This window comes from Scardinius erythrophthalmus (assembly GCF_964197995.2).
Source record: "Scardinius erythrophthalmus genome assembly, chromosome: 3".
NCBI classification, from domain to species: domain Eukaryota; kingdom Metazoa; phylum Chordata; class Actinopteri; order Cypriniformes; family Leuciscidae; genus Scardinius; species Scardinius erythrophthalmus.
Window position 1 is genome coordinate 6,442,969 of NC_138223.1, and position 18,017 is coordinate 6,460,985.

An 18,017-nucleotide genomic window follows, 5' to 3' on the forward strand; every position below is an offset into this window, starting at 1 on the left:
TGGCTTTGTCCTAAAATCTAGTGAGCTGCCTACCTAGATGGCATTTTCAGGCATTATATAATGTGAATTTGCCTTTATTGCCCAAAACTGCTGTCTAGGTACTTGGCACGCTAGAGCTATGATTGGAAAATAATATGCCGCTTGTCTGTTAACATTGGTTTTGGCTCAAAACATAGTGAGCTTTTTACCTAGATACATTCGTAGGCATTATATAATGCAAATTTGCCTATGATGCCAAAAATAGGCAGCTTACTAGGGCTATGTTTGTACTGCCTACTGCATTATTTTTGTCCAATTTTGTGTAAAAATGTTTTAACTCTTTGCAGTCAGATCAAATAGTGAGATTTGACCAAAAAAAAAAAAAAAAACTGTATTTGCTGTAACTGGAAATGCTGAAGGCAATTGCAATCAAATTGCAGTACTGTGTCCACTGCAGCGGTCTCTGTCGTATACTGCACATTTGTGCCCATGCATACAACAATTATCTTACTATGCACGATAGGTATACTATATAGGGTGATTAAAAAAGTATATTGCAATCCAGAATTCACCCTACAACAGAATTAATATGAGTAGAATGCTGTACCAAACAAAGGTTCGTGGACACAGCCATTGTGTTTGTCTTCATCTTTGCACCAGATGGCGCTATTGTTTAAAAAAAAGAAAAAAAAAGAAAAGTGCTAGTACATGTGTATAAAGGCACTTGGCCACACACATATTCAAATAAAAATGGCAAAAAAGATTAACCCTAACCCTTACAAAGTACTGTACTGTTAAGAAATAATCATGTGCTAAAGCATGTAATGAATGCCACTAATCTGTATACCATGATACATGATACTTATTGGAATGCCAAGTCGTTCTCTTACATGGCCAAGAAACGCTGTATTACCATGGTACCAAGTCTAAAAAGTATTGAGATATGGAAAATTAGACATTAATTACAAATATTTAAACTTATTGCAGTTACGAGTCTTGGGGATGTGTACGTGGAAGTAAATGTTCATTCCGCTCAAACTACGACTTCGAGCACTGTAGTAAAAACTAAAACCCAAACACAAAACAGGTTTGTGTTTGGGGGCGTGCCTCACCTTAATTAATTCACACTTCTGTCCAATCAGTGCTTAGGAGGGCGGTGTTCAAGCGCTCAAGGCGCGCGCCCGAGCACGGAGACAGTAACTCGGTCCGGAATTCAGCGTAGAGTGCTGACAGTCCAGACGCAGTCACATTTAGTCCAGGAATAACTCACGTTCACCTCTTGTCATTTAATGAACTGATCCAGTTTTACTTGCAGACTTAAAACAAGGCTCAACTCCAGATCATGCGCTCTATGTGAACAGCTGCGCAAAGACGCACAGGCTGAAAGACAATTGACAGCTCGCCAACGGGACATTGGAGTGGACATGTGAAGAAATGGATATGCAGCCTCTTCATATGATCAAAATGCGATCTGAAATCATCATCGTCCTCATCCTCACTGCTGTGATTGTTCCCCTGTGCACCTCGCAGTCAGGTGAGCGTCCAACTCCCGTGCGTAAAAGTGCTTATCCATCCTTCATATCAGTCTTATTGGATAGCTTTGTGTTCTGGCATAGCATTTTATTTAATATATGGACACGTGTCAGTGCATTCAACATTTTTCAACCCGTAAACTCCCAGCGATCGTTTATTCTGACTTGGGCAGCACAAATACTTCTGTGCCAAACTCCAAGTGTCCACATTACATCCGAGAGCAATTCGTGATACTGCCGCAGCTTCATTTATATTTGTGCTTAAGGATCCTTATCAATCAAAAGATGTCAAAGCATTTGTCCGAGATGTATGGAAGACTGACATTAGAAATCCACTGGTGATGAGAAATCACTATTTGCACCGCCATTGCGCGTTTGCGCACACTGTTACTTGCGCACACGGTTACGTGCTTGAATACGGATATGTTTCATTCCGTCTATTTTTAAATGATCTTGTTTCTTGGCTGATTCTTGATTTTTGAAGTGTAAACGAGCAGTTAAGTTACTTCATCCTCTCTCCACACGATGGTGGCAGTCAACCGATTAACGGCAGGGAAGCTGAAGCGCGGAGGTGTGCGTTTTTACGCATCTTTTTCCATGATGTGTAATAACCGTGGAAGCGCTCGGAACCTTAAGAATTAACTCATGATGCATACATCGATATTTCCATTTTTCCCTGAAAGAATTCAGCATTAAAAATCCCACGTTATTATTATAGACATTATCATCCATATCATCATTATAATAGATTTTTAAAATAATTGTATTATTTATATATTATTTTGATAATTTATATATTTTCACAAGTCATCATTTTTAAATCTAATTAATTATGAAGTCTGGATCAGTTGAATTTAGTAAAATCACTTTGTTGAATGCTGCTATTTTTTTTTTAATTCACTTTTTTTGGAGAGAATCTATGCACTAATGGAAATGATGTTAGATGGTACGGGTCCATTGGTTTCTTCTACTCAAGGTTACTGCACCTGCAAAATATCAGGCCATTGAATATTTATAAGCTAATTTAAGTGTTTTTCTAAACAATTTGAGCTATGCTGACTGTAGCAAATCCTTTTTTTATGAAACACTCTGGAATGTGGCTTGGGCTCATTTAAAAAAATTGTGCATGCAAATTTGTTCAACATAAATTTTTAATTGTTTCGCAGGCCTGGTTTTGTGGTAAATCGTTTTAAAAACCTGTCCTTTAAATGCTTCTCATTATGCATCAGCTCACACCTCTGTCGAGAACCATATGGCATCGTATTTGACCCAGGCTTCCATCTGACATTTAAGTTTGATAGAAAATTACTGCTGGTAGACCTGAGAATATGATCAAATTATTAATCATCTTCAAGCCAAATTAAGTTTGGTTGGAGAGTTCATGCGAGCTGAGGGAGTGAGAATATTTCCTGTTAATTAATGTTGTCACTGCTCTGATGTCTAGATGTGAACTTTCTTATGAACAGAAAAAAAAAGTTTCTTGCTTGGTGGAATAGTATAATATAAAGGCAATGATTGTTTAGAGCAGCCTCTAATTGGATAGCATCAGGTTGCAGAATTCAGCAGCTTGTCACATTCACTGTATTTATAAGCATTTTCTTCACAGTAATTATTCACACATCTGATCTTTTGATAATAGGTATCAAGATGTTTATATACTGCTACTCTTAATGTAGGGACATCTGTATAGTTCACCCAGTTTACTCATACTTCTATTGTTCAAAACCCATGTGACTGGTGGAACACAAAAGGAGATGAGGTAGCACTTTATTTCAATAGTCCACTTTAGACAATCTACTAACTATAAGTAATTTTACTACGTCAACTACCAGTCATTAGCGTATTAATAGACTGTCTTCTTAATAGAATATCTGCTAACACTTTATTTTGATGCTCCCTAACAGACCTTCTAAGTAACTTTGCATCTACGTCAACCAACTTATTACTGACCCTAAAATTAACCCTTATCTAACAGTCTACTAATACTCTAATGAGAGTTAGTTGACATGTAGTTGCAAAGCAGGACTTATAGTTGGTAGAATGTCTAAAGTGGTCAATCAGAATGAAGTGTAGAATGGAGATGTTTGGGAGAATAGGCTGAATGCAGCAGAAGTTAAGCTCTGTTACCACAGCCAATAGTTTGTAAAATCAAGCAAAAATGTCTAGTACTGTACAAAAATGTCCTTACAATTCAAAAGTTATATACACTGCCCTTCAAAAGTTTCGGATCGGTAAGATTTCTAATGTTTTTAAAAGTCTCTTCTGCTCACCAAGGCTGCATTTATTGAACCAAAAATACAGTATTGTTTACATTTATCTATTTGAATTAAACTGTAATTTATTCCTGTGATCAAAGCTGAATTTTCAGCATCATTACTCTTCACCAAAGCAAATGGTTGACTTATTTTTCAGCATCCTCTTATTGTCCCTAGCTCTTAAGAGGGAATGACATCTTCAATTTCCCGATTCTCAGTACGAAGTAAACCAATAAAGCCTGTTGTAATCCACAGACTCCCCCCTTTTTTTAAGAATGGCAGAAAGGCAAAAAAAAGCTGAGAGGATTTTCTTTTCAGTGGCTGTAGGGTTTGTTTCTCTTCCACTTGTAATTCCTCTCAGAAAACAAATGCCTGCGGGCCTATACCAATAGGCCTGCCAATACCCCCCTCCTCCTCTTCTCTCTCTCTCTACGAGTCTTTCAGGCTTGCTTTCACCCTCCCTATCTGCTCCCCCATCTTCTGGCTCCGTGCCCCTCACAGTCAGCTGGAATGCTAGTCTTCTCCTCATCCTGTGTGTGATGCAGCCCTGCATTTCTTATTGAGCTTTAGCTGCGAGCGCACGATTGTTGGTTTATACAGGTGTTTAAGCCCAATAACTAGGTTCATCATTGTCTTTTTGAGCATCAGGCATTAGAAAGACTCTTGGGAATCTCTAAACAGAGATAAAATGTGTCCCATCTCACCTGCGGTGTGATGCCTCGTGCCTGTGCAATAACTGCGTTTTTTTCACTGGAATTATTAGAAGACTTATATAGTTTGCTTGTATTAACATTCTACTGCGATGCATGATGAAACTCTGCTTTAATTAGTTCATTCTAATATGCTGATTTGCTGCTCAAGAAACATTTCTTATTATTATCAGTGTTGAAAACAATGCAATGCTTAACATTTTCAGGATTCTTTGATTACTAGAAAGTTCAAAAGAACAGAATTTACTTGAAACAGATTTTTTGGGGACATTATAAATGACTTCTGTCATTTTTGAGTGTATATGTGTGTGATTCCTTTTGTTGTGTAGATTCGTTTTTTTCTTTTCTTTTGTCTGTTGAGAAAAAAAGAAAGAAATTTGTGTCCAGTCGCTTAAAAAAAGTAATATCATCATTCACATTTCTATGTGTAATGGAGGCAAGCAAGTAAGAGCTGTGCAGGTAAACCTCACTCCCATGGTCTCAAGAGGCACTTTAGTGACTGACGCCAGAAGCTGGTCTTTAACGTCCTTGTTAGAGCGCCCGCCTCACACGCCGGAAACCACGGTTCGAATCCCACTCGGAGCCATGACCCGAATGGAATTGAAGTTTAGGGGGTGAGTGTAATGGAGGCCATACAGTAAGAGCTTTCCCTGATCTCAAGAGGTGCACTAGCGACTGACACTCGGGGCTGTCTTTAGCATCCTTGTTAGCGAGCCCACCTCCCATGCTGGAGACGCCGGTTCAAATCCCACTCGGAGTGGGTTGAGTAGGACCCGTGACCCGAATGGAATTGAGGTTTAGGGGGTGAGTGTAATGGAGGCAAGATAGTAAGAGCTTTCCCTGATCTCAAGAGGCGCACTAGCGACTGACACTCTGGGCTGTCTTTAGCATTCTTGTTAGCGAGCCCACCTCCCATGCTGGAGACGCCGGTTCAAATCCCGCTCGGAGCAGGTTGAGCAAGACCGTTGCATTTGGTGCCGTGACCCGAGTGGAAGTGAGGTTTAGGGGGTGAGTGTAATGAAGGCCAGAAAGTAAGAGCTGTGCATGTAAACCTCACTCCCCTGATCTCAAGAGGCGTGCTATCTACTGACGCTAGAGACTGCTGTCTTTAGCGTCCACCTCTTATGCCGGAGACACCAGTTCGAATCCCGTTCGGAGCAGGTTGAGTAGGACCGATTACATATGCTGTTACTAAAGTTAAAATTTCGTAACTTTTTTTCACGTGACTTGCGTCACTTGACACGCCTACATTCTATCACTCATGTCACCGGAAGGCATCAGCCCTCCATTTAAAATGAATGGGATGATGATGCTTTGTCGCTGTGTGTTGCTAGTGGTGTGAACTGGGCTTAAGATTTTCAGAGTGGTTGATACTGTGTTGCTATGGCATTGCTAGGGTGTTTTGGGTGGTTCTCATATAATCACTTACTAGACCACTTCAAAATCTCTCTCTCTCTCTCTCTCTCTCTCTCTCTCTCTCTCTCTCTCTCTCTCTCTCTCTCTCTCTCTCTCTCTCTCTCTCTCTCTCTCTCTCTCTCTCTCTCTCTCTCTCTCTCTCTCTCTCTCTCTCTCTCTCTCTCTCTCTCTCTCTCTCTCTCTCTCTCTGCTTCAGAAATTGAATACTTCCCTACTGTATGCAAAAAACAGTACGGGAAAAGAGAAGTATGTCTGAATACACATTTGTAAAACAGTGTGCGAAAAGTCCCTTGATGATCCATTACTTTCCATTGAGATCCGGAAGTGCACAATCAATGGACACTTTAGTGTAGTAGTGCCTCCTCAGACAGTATGTGATTTTGGACGCAGCGTGTGATATTCTGCTCTGGTCTTTGGTTTGCTGGTCTTAGGTGGTTTAAGCAGGTATATGTCAGCCAGACCAACTGAAAGTGGCCAAACACCTTCTAAAGCCAGCCAACAGATGAGCCTAACCAGGCTTTTAGAGCTGCAAAGTAATTTAAATACTCAGATTTGAGGGTTTGTTAGGAATCAACTCACTCAGCTTTACTATTACTCACTCATGATGCTCAAAGCATCATTAATTCATGAGCATATGTCCAAATCATGAGAGAAAAATATGCCAAGGTGAGCGTAAACAATATTGCTTGTCCCAGTTGCACGGTTTGGTAATTTGCAAAAAAATGTTTGTGTGTGTTTTTCAACCTTTATGGTCTTGGTTTGATCTGTCATGTGGCTGAGGTGGATGGGGTTGCTACCCTGACCTTGGCTCTGTGTTTCTTGAAAACCCTGAGACATTACGTCTGAGCTTTATGCTCTCAGCGGAGGGCTGGTGTACATCTCCACTGATCCATCACTCCTTCCAGCAGTAAATATCGCACTCAAATTCAAGATGAGCGTGACTGTAATTTAAAGCTACAGCGTCTTAGCTGAGAACAATAAAGCAAGACAAAAGCAGACGTCGGTCATTTTAATTTGATAAGCAGGCGATGACGGTGAGAGATCATTGGTTCTGGTTGTGTTCCACAGATAATTATTAGGCTCAAGTCATCAATTAAAAGTTTTCTAAGAGCCTGTCATACTTTGTCTTACTTTTTTTAGAGAATGGCTAACAATGCTCAAAACAACAGCATTTATAAAAAAAAAAATCAAACATTATAAATATATTTACCGTCACTTTTGATCAATTTATCAATGCATTCTACTGAATAAAAGTATCCATTTATTGTAAAACAAAGGAGCTATTTGCATTATTTGCAAATAACGTTATACTTTTGTTGTGTTGTATCATATGTTAGCATGCTTGCAGTGCATTGTTAGCAGTTAGCACGTTAAGTTCAAGTCATTTTAACGTTTGACATTGCTGTTGTAGCTTCTGCCTCCTTCAAATATGTGATAAAATCCAACAATAACCGAGGCTCGTGGAATCCTTTGAAATGAGGTTAAAGTCTCTCTCTCTCTCTCTCTCTCTCTCTCTCTCTCTCTCTCTCTCTCTCTCTCTCTCTCTCTCTCTCTCTCTCTCTCTCTCTCTCTCTCTCTCTCTCTCTCTCTCTCTCTCTCTCTCTCTCTCTCTCTCTCTCTCTCTCTCTCTCTCTCTCTCTCTCTCTCTCTCTCTCTCTCTCTCTCTCTCTCTCTCTCTCTCTCTCTCTCTCTCTCTCTCTCTCACACACACACACACACACACACACACACACACAGAGTGCTGAAGGAATCAAAGGTTCGTCGCAGCTGTGTTGTGGCTTTGCGGGTTGTCTGAGCTCATGGATTCCCCAGGCAAAGATCCTAAATAAAGACATCCTGTTGGCTGCCTCAAACTTTTGGCAGAGTCGCAATAGAAAACCTTTTAGTATAGCATCTGTCCTCAGGTGCATTCAGTGTGTTGGCTGAAACCCATCATCAAGTCTCAGCTGGGTGTCAGGGCTCTCTGCATCTCACTCAGACACAACGAAAATTGTTCCTCCTCTTCTGTTCACTGTCAGTCGCCAACTTTTTTCATGGCAGTCTTTTACAGTCTTTTTTTCTTCTGCTGGAAATGTCAGCGACTAAATCAGACATTCATACAGAAATGATATTAGATTATTGGTATAGTACGGTGGCCGAGAGAGCTCAAAACGCTGCAACTGAAGTACAGAAACACACTGCTAAAGTTCACAACACAACCAAATACAGAAACGCGCTGCAAATAGCACAGCCCACAACGAAAATGTTTCCATGGGACCCCAATAAGTGACGAACCCAGCTATATGTCCTTGTTGAGATCTTTATTGGAAATATGATAAAGAACATTCATTTAAAATTGAAAATCACACAGAAGCATATACCATCTCTTAATTTCATTTTCTCTGAGGACAAAATGAATGTGATTTTTACTTGCTGTTGCTCTCTGTTGAAACTTACTGTAGTTTGCAGATCTAGTACTGTTTTTGACCTTCGATCAATCACTCATGCTTGCATATTATTCTTAATTTGAAGTCCCTTGGGATAAAAGCACTTGCAAAATGGTAAAATGTAATCTGTTGTGTCGTGTCCAGTTAACTTCAGTAATGTATTGCATTTGAATGTAACAATCTCTAAATTCCATTGCAGTTCAGGCAAGAATCTCAAACTATAGACTCTATGGAAGTGAACATAGTGAGGCATGTGGAAGCGAAATACTAATATAATTTCTAATGGAGTCCTGCAGTCCAGCCGTGTTATTATGCGTCATATTAATAGGCTGTGGAATGGTTTACTCTTGCGTCTCTGTGCCAACCAGCCCAAGTTAAAACTGAAATAAACAGCTAGGGTTGAAATGAAGTCGAAGGTTGATATGGGGACAAAGAACTGGATCTGTCCATAAACTTTCTAAAACGTTATGTGAATATCTTAATGATTGAGTGACTGGCTCGTCATTGATCTGATCATTTATTTTCTCAATCATGCATGCAGTATTGATGTGCAGCTCTTTCTTCAAAGCTCAATCCTACGCACAGGAAAGTCACTTGCTCTCCAGCTGCACAAGTGTCAAGTTGAAAGAAAGTCAAATAAGGCCGGACTTATTAATCGGAAGACCTGATCAAAATCCAGCCTCTATTTGAAGTCCTACGTCTGAGTTCTCAGATCGTAGAGTGAAATGGTCTTGGTTTTTGCATATATGTTCCTCGCTTTGATTATACTTTAGGGTTAAGAGTATATATATATATATCCTATACTTACCAAGGCTGTATCTATTGTATCAAAAATAGTTAGTTGAATATTAAAAAACAGCAATATTGGTGTTTTCATTTTGAATATATTTTAACATGTAATTTATTTCTGTGATGCAAAGCTGAATTTTCAGCATCATTACTCCAGTCTTCAGTGTCACATGATCCTTCAGAAATCATTCTAATATGCTGATTTGCTGCTCAAGAAACATTTCTTTTTATCAATGTTGAAATCATTTTAAGATAATTTGTTAACATTTTTGCAGGAAACATGATGAGTTTGATGAACATAAAATTCAAAAGAACAGCATTTAATTTGGGTAGAAATCATTTGTAGAAGTCTTTACTGTCACTTTTGATCAATTTAATGCATCCTTCCCGAATAAAAGTATGAATTTTTTTTAAGTATTATGTATTAAAAGGATCCGTATATACCCAACCCGGTCACACTACAGTAAATGCGTCTCTATAGCACGCATTGTGTTTATTGTGCAATTTATACGCGAAAATGAGTTTTTACGTACATATGATACGCATGGGTAGGTTTAGTAGTGGTGTGGGGCACGTGTGTATTATACGTTTGGTTAGGATTAGTGGTGTGGGGTGCGTGTGTATTACACGCAATAAAGTGTATCATATGCACGTTAAAAACTCATTTTCGCGTATAAATTGCACGATAAACACAGTGCGTGCTATAGAGACGCATTTCCATGAGATCAGGCTGATATACCAGAGTATCACATGCTTTAGGTGGGCTCTTTTGACTCGGACCATTATAAGCAACCACCAAACAACCAGGCTAAACCACTTAGTAACACCCTAGCAACCAACTAGTACTCTCTACCAGCATGACACCAACTTTTCACAGGGAAATATCACTTCCTTTTCAGAAAATGCGCAAATCTAGTTATAAGTTATTGAAAAATGGGGTTTCTTTAATCTATTTTTGCTCTCTTTCCTTTTTAGCACTTATACATTGCTGTACACACACACACACACGGCATGTCCTCCGAGACAAGGTGATTAATCGGCCTGACTAGGGCTTGTGAAAGTTGCGATGGTGCAGCTGTACTCGAGGGAAAGCAACCATTGCCCTGTCAACTCAAACACACAGACACCATATTCCCCGTCTCCTGAACCTGACAGCTGAAATTAGTCTTTGAGCTCTTCCCCCCCCCCCCCCCGTTTCTCCTTTGTAACCGATCCGCCATTGTTTCACCTCGCCCCGAGGGATAGTTTTTCATCCCTGCATGAGTTATTAAAATAAGAAGAGAGGGATTTGATTTAACGCACGTAATTATGAGAGAGTTTGAGTGTTTGTTTCCTCTTGAAAGTTTTCTCATTAAAATACAGCTACATGTAGTGCCTGAAGATCTGAAGATAAGTAATGCATCCTCCAAAACAGCCATGTTCTACAGGGGAAAGTGTTTACTTAGAACACAGTTTGAGTCACTTTTCTTAAATGTGGAACAGAGTAGGGCCTCAAACGGTTTTGTTTTTAACAAATGGTCAGTGAAAGAGGTTACCTAACTAACCTCACAACTATATGTTATATGTGCTATTATTTTCTGTTCATTTTTATTCATATTATTTTCTATTAGTTTTCTATTCATATGAAGTTTGGAAGTACTAAACCTGTAATATTTCTTTAAATCAGATTTATTTGATTTTGTTTTGTACTTTTCTTAAATTAATAGTTAGGTAGTACTATCTCAAGATTATCTGACTCTAATTTGGGATGTTTTAGGTTTAAGTTGAATTTTAAACAAAATAAAATCTAGTAATAATTGCATTGGGTAAAATGCAATTGCAAATGTGAGCTGGAGGTGGCGCTAGAGGGTTTGCGAGGTTGACTCCAAATTTGGTCCTGTGATTTTTCAGAACCTGTTCTGTAACTCTGCCAAATTTCATAACTTGTTACCATAAGTTTTCTGAGCTGCGAACAAATTCAACAGCAGAGGAAGCTCAAGAATAATATTAATAACAGATACAGGATACAGTTGGTGTAGGTATACCTTTTTGCTTCTTGGCTCATAAATATAGCCCACTGCACTCTGTAATTTGGCTCAATGTGGTGGGATGTATTTTTTTTAATACAGATTCAGCCGAACGAGCACAAGCTTTTCTTCTACTTTCATCAGTTCATCCACAACACTTAGCCTGCTTAGATTCATTTGAAGAGGCATATGATTTAAACCCTTTACCGGGGGTGCTGGGATGTTCACTGTAATGGTTCTGTTCAAGAGCTTTTTCCAGGTCATTTATCAGGTCTAGCTGGGCAGGATCAAATGAATCACAGGCACTCTAGACACTTTCATGGAGGTGGTCTTCTGTGAGACACTGAGCGGCTGAGCTTGACGGAGCGGAGGAAGGTCATGAAATAGTTTAATGCCCCGTCACACTAGACAACCTCTAACGCTTAAGGTCATTAATCACATTAATATTAATTGTTTAATTAGATTTGAATTATCTCAGCCATTCTCATCGTATTTGAGGGTAAATCTCATGAAAAACATGTCCAGGTCACAGAAATAAAAATTTGCCTAAACACATGAGGACCTTTTTTTTGGGACCAGATTTATTATTATTATTATTATTATTATTATTATTTTTTTTTTATTTTTTTTTTTTGCTGCATCATGACATTATTTTCATGATAATTTAGCACATGATCCTCAAATTCACATTGAGTAAAGTGTCTGGACATTTTTTGATTCTTTGATTTTTTTAAAACTAATTATTTCCTATTTTTCTCTTCAGATTCTTATTAGTTTAAAGTATTTTGTATATTACTGGAAAATGTAGGTTAAGAGGTTATGTTCTTAATTGTTATAAACATAATGGCAAAATGAAAAAATATATATAATGAACATTTCTTTTAACAAAATAATTTCTGTGATAATTAAAATGTTTTTTTTTTGTGAAGCTCAAGAAGCGAAAAATCATTAATCAATCGTTAATCATTTTTACTGCATTATTTTATTTTATTTGATTATTTTACTATTTTTTTTTTTTTTCAGCCTTTGATGTTAAGATGTGTTTGTATGTAGAATAAATATAGCCTAATTTGAGAAGTAGTTAACTAAGTCTGACAAAACCTTCCTGGATGTCCTTTATATTCAAATTATATTACCCTGTTGAATAATCCAGCATACATTTTGCAAGCTGGTTCCCAAAACCAAGATATGGTTTTGTTTGCTGGTTTGCTGATCCTCAGCGTGGGTCGCTGGTTGCTGGTTTGCTGGTCCTGAACTGGCCTACTCACACTCACCCCGTAAGACTGGTTTGAGAACAGCATGACTATGCTGGTCCACCAGTTAGACCAGCACTGAATTCATGCTGGTTTATGCTGGATTTTTTCCTAGCATTGAGGTGTAGTGTGAGGCTGTAGTGGTTAGCGGTAGCCTGGATGCCATCCGAACTTAGCCCCGCCCACAAAATTTTTAGGTCGGGAAGTTCGGTCTGGACTCGATCTGTTGAGGAGCTATTATGCCCGAACAAAAATTGTTCAGACCAATCAAATTGTCAGGGCGGGCTTTATACGATGATGGACAGATGAGCAACGTAACGCAATCATCCACGTCACCAACGAGCGCTTGGGTTGAATTCGTTTACAACAAAGATGACTGCCGCTGGAGAATTGAGATTTCACACTTACAAATAAGTCAGATAGAATAAATGCATATTTGGCGTGCTGTCCGAGGAGAGGCTCCGGGCTCGGTATCGGCCCGAACCCAAAGTAGGCTACTCCCCCCGTATTCCTGGCTGTGGAAGAACAAGCTGAGAGTGAGTGGAGGGATGCTGAAAACTGTCAAGGAATGTTAGGTGAGTTGACAGAGTGAATAAATATATGCTTCCTCTCATGCTGATAGTGTAGACCGTAGACGGTCATTGTTTGATGACAAGTTGATTGGATTGATTATGTGAACGTGCTTCTCTCGAACTTTGTTTATGAAACATCATGTGTAGATTCCGCCATCGCGTCTGTTATAGAAGATATCCACAGCGCATTCATTTTAAAAGAGGAACAAAGAACCGCGATCAAGGCATTTGTCGATCGGAAATATGAATGAAAAACATACGTCACTTACTCCGTTGCTCTGATTGGTTGTAGGTCTACCCAATTGAGTGCAGAGCAAGCGGGAAGGAAGTCGACCGGAAGTTGAAGCCGGCCGCGTGCCACCATCTTGTAGCAGAACTTCACCTGCTGTTAGCATCCCATTGACTCCCATTCATTTTGGCGTCACTTTGACAGCGAATAACTTTACATTTGAGGCGTTTGAAGACTCCATTTGTCCATTATTTATTTCTAAAGAAACACGACAATGTATAAAATGCTCCATTACCTTGTAGCTTATGTTATGACCCCGTAGAAGCAGTTTTTTGTAAAAGTAGGCTAACGATTGCGTCATAACCACGCGACTCTCTGTCGCACAGTAGAGAGATTACCGTATGGACAGGAGGAGAAGCTCGCGGGCAATCGGGGGGACGAGGAGGCAAAATGACAAAATAATTAATCAGAATACCTAGCAAAAGTGTCTCCTGCTCCGAGCTCATGGACACCTCCTACTCACACACTCCGTCTCTGCAAGATTCGGAAGGGAATGATTCAGATTTCTCATGCCACAGCCACTAGAAGACAGACGGGTTGCTCACGTCACATCTACGTCGTCAAGCTCGGTTTGAGTCGGTTTGAGTCTGCGCGTCAGGAACGGAAGCCCTAAAAATTCGCTAAAAATGGGCTCCACTTGTCTCAATTGAGTTCCAATGAGATGGCTCTGTCCACTTCTTATACTGTCTACGGTGCAGAGGCATTTTCCTTCCTGGTTCGGTTGAAACACGCCCCATAATCACAGCCCAATGGAACAGTTTCAGACTCATATTCTGACTAGAATCTGAGAATGACGACGTCAAGCTAGGTTAGCGCATGATGAAGAGGGAAATCCAAAGTAACCGTCTTTAATAACAAATCTCAGGAGAAACTGCAAATATTCAACACAACTATAATACAACAATAGAAGTCCATCACCATTTGACTAAGTATACAGAAAGTGTGTGTGTGTGTTGGATCGAAGGAAACTGGGAAAATCAGGTCTGCCACAGCAGCAACTACAATCCAACAGAGAATTTAATTACATTCTTAATTAAGCTGTAATTCAAAGGAATCCGGTGTGTTTTTGTGTATGCGCTCTCAAATAATAAACATGAAGCAAGTTTGATGTGCAAACTATTTGTGTTTTCCTTATCAGTGCAGGTTTCATATGCAGGGCCTGAACCTCCAGCGATAGAGACGCGGGGTGAACACAGCTGGGCATTGCGGCTTTCGTAAGGCGCCATAAAACCAGCCAGTCAACATGAGCAATCTGTCAGATAAGCCCTCATATTGTTAATACCACCTATAATGAACCAGCGCGCCGCCACCAGCGAGAACCGTCATGCCACAGAAGACCGTCTCCTTATTGTTCTGTGTGGTTCCTCGGTAATTCACCTAACTAATATAGCCAAATTCTTTCAGAGCCACGTTTTTTCCTTCTTTTGTTGTTTACCCCTAAGCAATCCACATTCTGTTATGCACACAGAAATATTGCACATTGAGAAGACATTATTTGTACATTAGTGGAAAGACAAATACCCTAAAGAACATTTCTCAAAATTATATTAGCCCAGTCTCACGGGGAAAACATTGTACTGTATGTTTAGCTATCACTGCAACACCTAAATATCACTGCGGGTATATACATATATATATTTAAAGATATTAATACTTCTATTCAGCAAGGATGCATTACATTGAGCAAAACTGACAGTACTTTTACATTGTTACTAAAAATGTGTATTTCAATTTAAATGTATCAAAGAATCCTGAAAAAAATAAATAAATCATGGCTTCCACAAAAATATTAATTTTCAACATTGGTATAATAAATGTTTATTTGGCAGCAAATCAGCATATTATTATGATTTCTGAAGGATCATGTGACACTGAAGACTGGAGTAATGATGCTGAAAATTTGGCTTTGCATCACAGGAATAAATATTTAATATATAAACAGTTCTTTTTTTAATTGGAATAATATTTCATCATTTTTACTGTATTGTTGATCAAATAAATGCAGCCTTTGTGAGTGTATTCAATAGTGCTCATGACAAAAATGCCTCTAAAGCTTTGAAAAACCATCAAAGTGACACAAAAGTGTTTGCAGGTATATTTGACTTTAGTTGTCATTTAAGATACTTTTGTAGCACTGAAACTATTAAACACATAAACTGTAGCATCTTTTAAATATTTATGCTTGATTTTTGAAACATATGCAAATCACTTCTAGCAGTGTTTAGTTCCTGTGCAAACGTCTAAATCTGAAGCCGCATTGATCTTTACTTTTAATCTGGTGCCCAGTGTGAAACAGAAAGTTCTTCAAAAGTGCTCTGATTTTTGCACAGCATGACAAAACAAGTAGATAGTCAATTGCAGTTCTTTTTAACTTATTTATATTTGTGCAGTGTCTTGACTGTTTTGTAAAAAATACTTTTATTTTATCTTGTTTTACACTATTGCAACTCCATGACTAGTGTTAAAACACTGATTTCAGTAAAGAATGAGAGACACACTGGAAGACGACCTGTGTGTCCTATCTGTCTCACATCATCCGCCAGAAAGACTTTTTTTTCTTTTTTGACAAGGGTGACCTTTGCTTTTATGCACTGTGTTCAGACATCATCTGTCCATTTTATTGAAGCAAGTCTTTCAGAATAGTGGAACATCTTTTAAGTGAGGTTGACTGATTTTACATGTTTAATTATGTAAAAAGAGGCAATGTCGAAATATACTGGCAATGATTTTGTAACATTCTTAGTATTATATTTGCTCTGTATGAACGCTGTATGAAGAAAGCTTTATACGTTTTTTTTTAACAGTACGGTAACAGTTTTTGTTGGCAGGGCAATTTGCTAAGGTAAAAATGAAGAGAGACTTGTATTCCATTATCACAAAATGATTGTCACATGCGGCTTGTGTAATTTATTTAGTTCCTAAATGAATCTTAAAGGTATTGCAAAATGTATTTTTGTTTGCGACAACTTTAGTTACTTTTTCAAATAAGTAATGCAAGTTACTTTTTGTTTTACCATTTATTGGCTGACAGCTCTCCTGTCCCCATGTGGAGAGAAATCGAGGGTAAGCATTGTGTGCTTATAACTTTTGTGAGATTATAACTCTGAGGCGATGTACTGGCATTTTTAAACAACAAAAAAGTGTTGTTCAGAATATTGATTCACATGAATCTGCATCTTTTTTCTTCATTGAATTAATTGAAGCAAACCATCCAAACAAATTGATTTGCTAATACGAATGAGACTTTGCAGTGCTACAGAGTGAACATCCAGCTTGCTTTGTGCCGTATCATCAGTTCTCCGTGTTCTCTTTATATTTTGACCCTGGAGGTTTTCTCTTACTGTGTAGTAGTCCTATGCTTCTTGGTTGGGGGTCTAAAATCTTCTAGTAAGAGTCGAGCCCCAGCAGACGTCACCTCCATTCTGCTTAATTGGAAGTGTGTGTGTGTCCAGAGGGGAGTTATTGATTGTGTAGCGACCTGCAGGGAGAAGATTAGAGGCTTTCGGGATTTTCCCTCATTATTACTGAACCGGAGGAGGTTTCTGTGTTCAACTAGATTGCTTAAGGCAGCCAGCCATGTCTTTAAAAAACAAACAAATTATATAGCAATATGGATATCTTAATTGCCTGTATTTGAGTGCATTGCTATGATCACTGCCCATAATGCACCTTTTACATTTCCTCCAAGGGAAATTAGATTAAAGGATTTAATTTCTGAGCATTTCTTTATTTCTAATCATGCTCGATCCATACTTGCCAGCTGGATTAGAAATCATTATACTTATTGTTGGCACTTTTTATCATATCCCACTGTACCTTGATTAAGCTTCATTGGGTGTCAAAATCCCTATACGCTGAAATTTTCCATTGCTTTGATGTTGCCGCAGGGCTCTTAACACATTCTTTTCATTTTAATCTCAAAGGAATGGTTTCTTACACATTGTTGCGAACCCATTTGACTTTATTTCTTGTGTTGAACATAGATATTTTACATTTGTAATCTGTCAGTACACATAAATAAATCAAAGTACCATGATGTTACCATCCGTTACCATTAGTCTGGTACCTATGTAAGAGTTTGCTATGCAATTGCTAGACATTCATAGTTTTCAAAACCTTCCAAAGTGTCAATGATATTTTTGAGTTGCATGTGCATTGCATTAGCAGAAAGCACTAATAATGATCTAATAAAGTCAAAATATCATGCTATGCTTATAACATTTTGATGTATGTACATCACAGAGAAGTTTAGAGAGGATTGCATCATCCTGAAAGCATTGTGCTTTATTTTTACGTGGAGAATAAGGCGGTGAACTTATTAGCACCATATAGCAGAGACATGTATGTGCTATCAGGGAATTGCCGTTCAATATGGCTTAAAATACACATGCTAAAGAATTGCACAATGTTTCTATTTCTTACTGATGCTAATTTTAGCACTAGCACATACACTTCAGCACACTATGTGCAGACTCTCTTTCTAGTGTCATTTTATTCCCTGAACACTAGTGTCTGACTAGGAAGCTTGTTCTTAGAGACAGAGAAGCTCAATGCTGTTAGCGTTAAACATGCTCCTAATTGGACCTGTGTCGGCTAATTGTGTCCGTGACGTACAGTCCCCTGGGCTGCAGGGCTGCTAATTTCAATAGGGGTAAACAAGCACTAGCTCTTTACTGACGGCTACGTTTTAATTAGAGGCAGGACCAACAAATGTGCTGACATAGTGCTGCAGAGAGGGACAGGAAATCAACATTGTTAGCATGCTATCTGTTTCTGCCAAGCAGTCACAA

General features: G+C 38.8%; 1 protein-coding gene across 1 annotated transcript in view; it reads left to right on the forward strand.

Moving 5' to 3' along the window:
• The first annotated feature begins 1,208 nt into the window (after window positions 1-1,208).
• Window positions 1,209-18,017, forward strand: part of erbb4a (erb-b2 receptor tyrosine kinase 4a) — a 214,634-nt gene continuing 197,825 nt past the window's right edge. The window contains exon 1 of the mRNA XM_081362522.1: window positions 1,209-1,513. Within this exon, the coding sequence (XP_081218648.1) occupies window positions 1,414-1,513 (100 nt within the window). The 5' untranslated portion in view covers window positions 1,209-1,413. The remainder of the gene's footprint in view (window positions 1,514-18,017) is intronic.